The sequence below is a fragment of the Alosa alosa genome, chromosome 19 (assembly GCF_017589495.1).
Source record: "Alosa alosa isolate M-15738 ecotype Scorff River chromosome 19, AALO_Geno_1.1, whole genome shotgun sequence".
Lineage (NCBI taxonomy): Eukaryota > Metazoa > Chordata > Actinopteri > Clupeiformes > Clupeidae > Alosa > Alosa alosa.
This window is the reverse complement of record NC_063207.1, coordinates 7,244,786-7,254,785: the sequence shown is the minus strand read 5'-3', so window position 1 is coordinate 7,254,785 and position 10,000 is coordinate 7,244,786. Positions and strand designations below refer to the sequence as shown.

The window sequence follows — 10,000 nt, the reverse complement described above, 5'->3', positions numbered from 1 at the left end:
AACGTTTTGTGTAGCTGTTGTTCTAATGCATGTGTTGTTTGGCAGCGTGTTATATATGGATTTGATGTTTTCTTTAAGAAGCATTAGCTGGTGCCGGCTGTGTGATCAGGCCTTTTTGTCGCCTCGGTTGGGTGTTTGGTTTGGTCGTCGTCGTCCATCCTGAGAGATTCGTCTTGCGCGGTGGCGGCCACAGCAGGCTGTCGGGCAGAGTGACATATCTCACTCCTTATCTCCTCGCCCGTGTCCAGCAAGTGGCCCTGCATTAGAGGGACGGGTATGGTGGCGGCGGGGTTGTGTGTGTGTGTGTGTGTGTGTGTGTGTGTGTGTGTGTGTGTGGCGGTGGGGGGGTTGCACACTCTCACCACGTTTGACATCTCATCTCTCCCTCAAATCTTCATTCTTTCGTTTATTTATCTTTTACATTTGTCTTTTCCCCCCTGCCCGTCACCCTTATTCCCATAGCTTGTAGACATTTCTAACCCCACCACCCCCACTCCGTCTCCGTACCACAATTGCTTAACGGCTTCGAGCCATCTCTCAGCCAGCACTGCCGGCACGCGTGCAGTACTTCATTTGTGGCGTAACCAGGGGAAATTCATTGTGCGGTAGTAAAAACAATTTACTGTTAATTACAAGGAGAAAAATGTGCCGTAGCACAGCTCGCGATTGCCATGAATCACGGAGCACTCCCGGAGATTTATAACGAATATGTAAGTAGGATGAATTAGCAAGGTTTAATAACAGAGACACAAATCACACAGACTTCAAGGGACTTTAATTGATACAGTGGAGAGTGATGGGCATGAATCACTCAGCGGCTTGGCACTGGAGGAACATATGGTCACCTCAATATGCTGCATCTTAAAGTGCTGGGGATGTCATTGGCTGGTCCAGATGGCAGGGGGTGTACTGCTCTGGGTTTTACCATTTTTGGAGGGTTTCTTAGATTTATTGTGTGTGTGTGTGTGTGTGTGTGTGTGTGTGTGTGTGTCTGCGTGTGTTTGTTTATTTGTGATATCATTATTTTTTATAACTTGAGTGCAAAAGACTCCGACAAAAATTTAGCAACCAGAAAAATGTTTGGTTAGTTTTTTGATCTATTAATGGACTTAATGTTTTGTTTTGTTTTGTTTCTGGTTGCAAGGGTTTTGTCACCTGGAACATGGTTTTAGAAAAAGGTTTAGATTTTTAATCATCAGATTTTTTCTTACCTTGACTCTGCTACTTCAATGACCGAACAGTTTGCGTTTGTTCTTCTGTCGTCTTTCCATGCAAAACACAATGCAAATGTATGCCGGGCCTTGCTGCAATTGTTAAAATAACAGATGGTTTGCATTTTTCTTCCTTTCTTTCGACACTTAGAGCTGCACATGGTCTTTATCTGGGCCACCCGGATTATGCTTTTATTGCAACCTATTTGGAGAGAAACTCCGTGTTGCCCCGCATGCAAACAAGCTGACAAACAAACAAATACAACCTGTTTGCCGGAGCGTTCGACGCGACACCCCCCCATTAGCATGCTCCTCTTCCTGCACCTCTGCCAGAGTTTAATGTTGATGATCGCAATTTATGCCATCCTTCCTCTGCTTTTATTGCACTCTGTATACACAATGCACATCACTATAATATCGACGCGCCATTAGGCAGCATTACCATCTGTTCAGACGGGGTAGTTGGCATCTGCCTCCACTCTGAAAATCATATCATATTCTTCTAAATACCCTCTCAGCCGCCCAGAATGAACTGTGTGGAGGCCAGCTTTAGTGTGAAATAACAGGCAGCTTAATAATTATGGCACGCGTGTAACTTCCTTTGAAGTCCCAAAGGAGAACTTAGGCATATGCAAACACAAGTGTGCGGGATGAGACGTGCTAGCATCAGACCTGAATGCGCCGAAGCTCTTTATTTATGTGCAAAGCCGCCCTCGGCGTGCAGATGTGAGGAAACTAATGTCTGTAAATAGTTTGTTAGCAAAGAAAATGACACATGCATCTCCAGAGAGAGAGATGTAGGCTCAGATGTTTTTCTTCCCTTTTCTGTCTCTTTATTGTTTACCTTAGTAGAAGTAATGACATTTCTGAGAAATACTGACGCAAAGGGATGGACAGGGAGACATTGTATGTAATGAACACGAGAATGAAACAGCATCCCATAAATCCTTTGTTGAGTTATAGCGAGCCTGAGTAAATGTTTATGCTATGGCAAGTGTTATTTTTTAAGAGTACATATTTTCTTAGCCTAGTTTTTCCCTCTGAAGCCTGTCCTCCTCTCTGGCTTGTTAACAGCGCTGATGAGCTCTCAGGCTTGATTGTGGAAGACTGCAGCATTTTAAAACGAGAGACACAGAAGGTATCGATCCGCGCGGAAACGCGAACAGCTAATCAGGAGTTGATGTAATGTTTTATGTATATTACATCCATAAAGACAAGCTGTACAAGTGTATTTCGCCTGTACACATCTCATTGACTTGAACTGTGGCATGCATATTTCTCCCTGAAGGGGGGTTGGGGTGTGGAGGGTTCGACGAATTATGCGTAAATCAATACTTTTTCCTGTTCCTGAAATAAGTATTATAGTGCATTTTAAAAGGCTGAGACCTGCTGGCTCATAAAAAATGTCAAGCGCCATGGAAACAGTAAACACTTACAGACACATCCCTAGACGGCGGCCGATGCCGGACCAGACCCGCTGCGTGTGCCAAAGGCAGCTGTCATGCGGGCAGTAATTTGTACCAGTCATAACCAGCTTATGCAGTGTATTCATTAGTATGATGTAGGCCATATAAACCTCTTTGTTTTGACTGGGAACCAGCATTAGCACTGATGGCAGAGGAAAGAAAGGAGGAAAGAAAGGAGGAAAGAAACCATTAAAAGCTTTTATGAAATTAGATTAAATACAAAACCAGATTATCTAGGTAGTGAAGTACAGCCAATATTTGCATTATCTATGCAGAACGATCCAGTAACTAAATCTTGTGTTGAAGGAAAAGCAGAATATACCCTCAGAAAGACAGTGTTTATATAAAATTAACATGCTACCACATTGTTGGTTATCTTTGCTATATTAGTGTGTGTTCATGCATGTCGATAAACTCATTAGCGCTTCAAACCTCTTGCCAGCCGTGTCTATAACAAAGATCCTCTACTCCAAGCCAAGGAACACTGACTATTCCACTGATCTAATGGCAAATATAGTATAGGCATATTGTCAGTCAGATGTCGTCTTTGCCAGCTCTATGTTTTAAGGCGAAAACGATAAATGTCTGCCACAACTTCACACAAATCCCATTAAATCAGCTGGGGGAATTTTAAATGATATCAGAGTTTCAATTATATGGACTCAAGTGATATTGATTGCGTGTAATTTATGTCACGCGTGGTGAGATGGGGCTCGAGAAGACAACACGTCCATTTGCCATTTAGTAGTTTTATTAGTTCACTTCCTGGAGATAGTCTCGCAGCGAGAGTGGACCAAATGCACATAGGAGGTGTCACGGCGCATAATTTACTTTCCTTTGGCATATATGAGTCTCCCATTAAGACCATTACAGAACCACACGCGGATCTGTGGGATGACTATAAACGTACTTTTCTTCTCTCGCTCACTCTCTCTTTTATCTATCTCTCTCTCTCTCTCCATCTCTTCCTGCCCATCTTCTGTGATCTATCTGTTTTCTATCCATCTCATTTTTTTTTCTCATCCTCTCTTCTACCCTGATAGCTCCGGCAGGTTTGAGTCGTCCTAAATTAACGGCGCTGAATATGACAGCGATGGCCGTCTCCTGGGCGCCTCCTCGAGAGATGAACGGGCCACCGCCCCTCTACCAGCTGGAGAGGACGGACGTGTCTCTCTCCGACCCCTACGACCCCGTCGTCAGGGGCGTCCGATTCCCTGGACACGGCTACTTCAGGTTCCCCAACTCCACCCTCCCTGTGAACACAGACTTCACAGGTATGGACACACACACACACACACACACACACACACACAGACACACACACACACACACACACACACACACACACACACACACACACACACACACACACACACACACACACACACACACACACACACACACACACACACACACACATACTGTACACACACATACACACAGAAACACATACACACACACACACACACACACACACACACACACAAACACACACACAAACACACAAAGTATGGAAAAGCCCATGCAAACCTAGATATCTGTGCAAATTGCTATTTGAAGAGGTTATTGTTGCCATGGCATTATTGCTATGTATTAGACACTTACCATACCTTAGAGCGCCATTTCAATTGTGCACTATTGAATCACAAAAGGAATGCGAGAGTGTGCAAGCCTCTTGTAGGCCTATACTGTATGATCAAGGCCTAAAGAGCTGCTCACATAGAAATGATAGTGTTGAAGTGATCCTGTATGTTTTTGAATGCCTTAGCATTGATGTGGTCCTGCATGTTCATCTGTATATTTACATTGAAAACAACTAGCATGATTGTGTAAGCATATAGGCTTAAGTGGTGCTCAATTACAAGTGGTGGTGCTGAAGTGGGCTTGGATGTCCGTGAATACCGTACACTTACAATGAAAGCACCCTGACTGTTTTTGAGTGTGTTCATTTTGAAGAAGTCCCGTGCAATGTTGTGCATGTGATCATATGGAGGTATTGGGTTTCTGCCTTTGGCCTGTGTGTTTGTTTCCAGGGGTCTCTGAGGCCTGTGTAATGGGGAAGAGCCCCAGATCTGTTTGTTCCTCCTCTTCATGTCTACTTACTTTTAGACTTATCTTTCCCCTCCTCGATGCGCATTACAGCCGGCAAAATTAATGACTTTCCAGATTAGACAAAGGGCAATTATATTTTTGTTTACAAATATAATTGGGGAATTGGACTCCAAATGAAAACAGGTTCTGGTTCATCTGCTGATGCAAAAATCTCTCCGCCTGCCATTTGTTTGAATTATGTACATTTTAATTGTGTTTAATGTTTATTAGGAGCCTCTGCTTTAGAGCACCTCATTGGTCAGTCTAAAATGTTTTGTTTGGGGTCTCGGATATGAGATTATCTTCACAAAATCACAGACGTGGAAGGCCCTGATTGAAGTAGCTTTAGTGCCTGAAACGCAAACACTTTGGACAGTCTGGATTAGACTCAGAAGAATGCTATTTATGTGTGATGTTTTCCTCTATTTTCACCATATTTCATGCCATTGGCCATTGTATACTGTACGTGACACTCTGTGTAGGTTATTGTAAAGATTACAAATAAACTAGTTCTCAAGCACCCTCATTCACTGCTACCCTAGTTAAAACGACCGGCACAGAGTGTGTGTGCGTGTGCGTGTGCGTGTGCGTGCGTGTGTGTGCGCATGCGTGTGTGTATGTGTTTTTTATCTTGTGTTAAACTCAGCTTGGTGTATTAATGTTCGAAATGTCACCAGACCAGTGTCTGCCTGCGTGTGACTTATGTATCATTTATTTGTCAAATAAGGCCTTTTACCCCACGCTCATTATTGCGGCTGTCATGCCACTCCCGAATGAAGATGAAAACGTACAATTTCAGGTCTTCTGGTGTGTAACACGTGGCCCCAAAATATCAAAGGGAGCCGACTTTATTTGTAGCAAAGAGCCAATTAGCGGATCCTCCCTTAGAAGTCAGGGGGACATTAAATTGCCTTTTTAAGGATCGTGCATATAAATGGGTAACCCTTGCTGACCTTGCAATTGGAGCAAATGAATGGCCATTTCCCCCCCTAACTCTATTAACATTTAGTACTGCAATTTCCAGTTTTTTTCCTTAAATAATGACAAACGGATAAATCTTTATAAATCAAGCCCCAACTTGAGTTGAGCTCGCGTCCTAATTGATCAATGGTCGCAGTCAAAGCAGAGAGCTCGTCCTTGGGCTTGGTGTGGATTATAAATGGCCACCAACTAATGAAGGAGGGAGAGGCCCACAGGAGAGTAGTCACCCAACACCTGCAGGCTCCTCAGCCCATCCAGCTCTGCACCTACAAACACACACACACACACACACACACACACACACACACACACACACACACACACACACACACACACACACACGGGTCTGATATGGGGTGTGCGACTACTGAGTGTACCTGTGTGTGTGTGTGTGTGTGTGTGTGTGTGTGTGTGTGTGTGTGTGTGTGTGTGTGTGTGTGTGTGTTTGTGTGTGTGTGTGTCTGTGTGTGTGTGTGTGTGAAAGAGAGAGAGAGAGAGAGAGAGAGAGAGAGAGAGAGAGAGTCATGGTCATGCCAATAAAGCTCTTTTTGAATTTGAATTTGAATTTGAACTGAGAGAGAGAGAGAGATTTGTGTGTTGGTGTATGTGTGTTAGTGTTAGTCTAAAAGTCTATGCCTGTGTGTGGTCTCACCCAAGCCAGTGTGTGCTAGGACAAAGGGTTCAGTTCAGGTTTCTTAGAGAAAGAGGCTCTGTTACTGAAGGGAAGGGTGTAAACAGAGGCCTTAAAAGAACAGGGGGATACCTATGATACGATAGAACACCTTTTGGAAGAACACTGTGCCCTGCTCTGAAAGGCCTTGTTCTTTTCTTCATTTTAAGCCAGGGTTTACATGTTGTGTAAAATGTACTTTTCAAGTGCACAAGCACACACAAGCACACACACACACACACACACACACACACACACACACACACACACACACACACACACACACACACACACACACACACAGGTCTATACAGCTTTGCCAGCCTACTGTAATTGTTCTAGCATGTGTGTGTTTTCTCTCAGTGATAAGGGAGATGGTAATGTGATTAGCTTGATTTTTAGAAAAGCACTTCTTACTCCATTATCTTTGCCTATTTGCCTGTTTCCTCTCACAGTATATTTTAAAGATAATGAAATCAAGAAATGAAAAATAGAAAAAAGGCAGAAAAAGAGAGGAATAATTCCTAAGGACCACATGCTATTGTAGCGAGAAATGTTAAATGATACAAATTATTTTCCTAATTAATATGATTGATTGTCAAATGGCTTCAGTGAGTGGAAAGTAGAGGAAAACTTTGTACAGACATCATTAGTTTTTCCCCATTTAAAGATTAATCATGAAAAGCCCTGGCTCTTTAATTCTGTAATTTGTATATGTAATGAGCTGCTACAGAATCTATGACCGTAATTAGCATTTCCTGAAAACTCATTAATACGCAACAGCTTGATTAATGCAGCAATAAGGCTAACATGACTGAAGTTATTCAGGTTATGTTCCAAGCAGATTATATTCAAACTGCCCTGTTTGGTTTACATATGGGGAATATGACAGTTTTTGCCAACAAATAATATCAGACTAATTGATGCACAATTGTTTGTTTCATTATTTCTCCTCACACAAAGCCAGTTGTGGCTCTAAAACTATGATGGTGCTCTCTAAGAAATTATTTGATTGCATTTCCAAAACACCACAAATCAACAACAAGTCAACAAGCGGTTGAGTAAATATCAAATATCTGTTTGAATGTAGACTGGCTTGAGCTTGCCATTGATGGTATAGCCTACTCATATAATACACTTTGTTTAGGTTGATTTAAGCATGAGATTTGACGTATTAGGTTCAGGGTTGTAAAGAAGACCTCACTAGAAGGAGGTTTCTTAGCACAGACATTCAAAGTAAAAGTAGCCTTTATCTGAATGCTCAGTCTGACACACAGTATGACCTGCCTCCTGCTGTGTGTGTGTGTGTGTGTGTGTGTGTGTGTGTGTGTGTGTGTGTGTGTGTGTGTGTGTGTGTGTGTGTGTGTGTGTGTGTGTGTGTGTGTGTGTGTGTGTGTGTGTGTGTGCGTGTGTCTGTCAGTCAGTGAGGGTTCCTGGTCTCCCCTACAGGCCTCGCAGACTAAGGGGTCAAGTCATTCCTTCCCATTTGCCATTTGTTACACATATACACACACACACACACACACACACACACACACACACACACACACACACACACACACACACACACACACACACACACACACGTACATACACACATACGTACATACACACATATACTCTCCATCAGGGAAGACCAGAGAGATTAGAGGCCAGTGTGTGCATGTGTGTGTGTGTGTGTATGTGAGTCTGTTTCTGATGACGGAGAGATAGAAAGCTTCTCTCTCAACACACACACCACAGTTGCCACATCCACCGGGGCCTTAAATCCCAGCGCAGTGCCCCTTGTCTCTCCCCATTCCGGATGTCCATCTCTCATAATGGGCCGGCCGGCCTGATGGATGTGAAGCCGTTGTCAGAAAAGAGCTGATCACCCCCAGGGATCACAGCTGTTTCTGCTGAGGCTACAACTTCTGATCCATGTCGCCGTGTCGTGCCACCTCTCAAAGCTCCCACCACGGAAGAGACCCTCATGATTGTCACGAGCGCCTGCCGGACCACTCCATCTCCAGTCAACTCTGCAGTAATGCGCTGTGTCCACTCCGTGTCGAGTCGACAGTCTGCTCTGCTCAATCTCCACCGCGGCCCCGGTCAACAGTCAGACATAGTGAATGTCCACTCCAGATTCAGTCAGGGTTCAGCCATGCGGAACTGTTCCAGGGCCCGCGCTTCATGCCAGCTAGTAAATATTCTTTCAGTTCCCATGGCTAAGGAAAGACACTCACAGGCACTGCACACCTTCTTTTACACCCTCTCCTACACCTTCCACACCTTCTACACCTTCTTCTACACCTTCTAGTACACTTTCTGCACCTTCTTCTACACCTTTACATCTCCTACACCTTCTATACCTTCTTCTACACCTTCTTCTACACTTTTCTACACCTTCTACATCTCCTACACCTTCTTCCACACCTTCTTCTACACCTTCTACACCTTCTTCTACACCTTCTACGTCTCCTACACCTTCTACACCTTCTTCTACACCTTCTTCTACACCTTCTACACCTTTTTCTACACCTTCTACATCTCCTATACCTTCTACACCTTCTTCTACACCTTCTACACCTTCTTCTACACCTTCTACACCTTCACCTACACCTTCTACACCGTCCTCTACACCTTCTACACCTTCTACACCTTCTCCTACACCTTCCTTTACACCTTCTTCTACACCTTCTACACCTTCTACACCTTCTACATCTCCTTCTACACCTTCTACACCTTCCTCTACACCTTCTACACCTTTAATTATACAACAAATCTTCTCTGATGCATGAATGGACAGTTCCTCTGCTAAGGTGCTCTGGTGCATGCATGCACAGTTTTACAATTAATCTATATAAAATACTAGTGTAAATACTTGATCTACAGTATTACTTCCCTTTGGACAAATAAATCGGCCCATAAACATGCACAACTCTTTTACAAATATTGTTTTCTATTTTGTTAAAAAAAAAAAAGTTTCTTTGTGCACAAAAGGAATAATTGTTGAAATGAACCTCCTGCAGAGAAAAGAGGAAAGCACTGTCTCATTCCATGAATTTTTGGAGCCGATCTGAGATCCTATTCCATCTGTGCGAGCGTCTCAGAATTCCGTGAGCATCCTCTCTATCTGGTGGCAGGATCTGAGGCACATAGAGATTGATAACGGACTCTTCCTGCAGGGGTATGGGCAAGGTCAGCCAGCCCAGGGACCCGCTCCTCTAAAAGCTCCTCTTGCCAAGATCGATTAACTTAAGCAGTCCACAGCTGAGCGCATGTCTGCTTCCAGAGTCCTCAAAAATCTTCCGCCGAATAAACAAAGATGGAGAGGCCTGTTAGTTCTGAGTGGCGTGGCACTGGCGTGGTGTGTTCCACGAGCCTCCATATTGAACTGGAAGGCAGACATGGAGAGTCTGAGCGTGGTTAGAGGAGCACTCGCATTAGAGTTGGGTCCACTGGGACCAGCGCGTCTGGCTCGCACAGGGGGATTGCTCACTCAGTCAGACTAGAACCAGTCTAAGCACTCTCCCTCACACACACACACACACACACACACACACACACACACACACACACACACACACACACACACATAC

At 44.0% G+C, this 10,000-nt stretch overlaps 1 protein-coding gene across 1 annotated transcript in view; it reads left to right on the top strand.

The window, feature by feature from the left end:
- ush2a (Usher syndrome 2A (autosomal recessive, mild)) overlaps positions 1 to 10,000 on the top strand; it is a 303,512-nt gene that overhangs the window by 66,491 nt on the left and 227,021 nt on the right. The window contains 1 exon segment of the mRNA XM_048228289.1: positions 3,721 to 3,951. Coding sequence (XP_048084246.1) covers positions 3,721 to 3,951 — 231 coding nt within the window.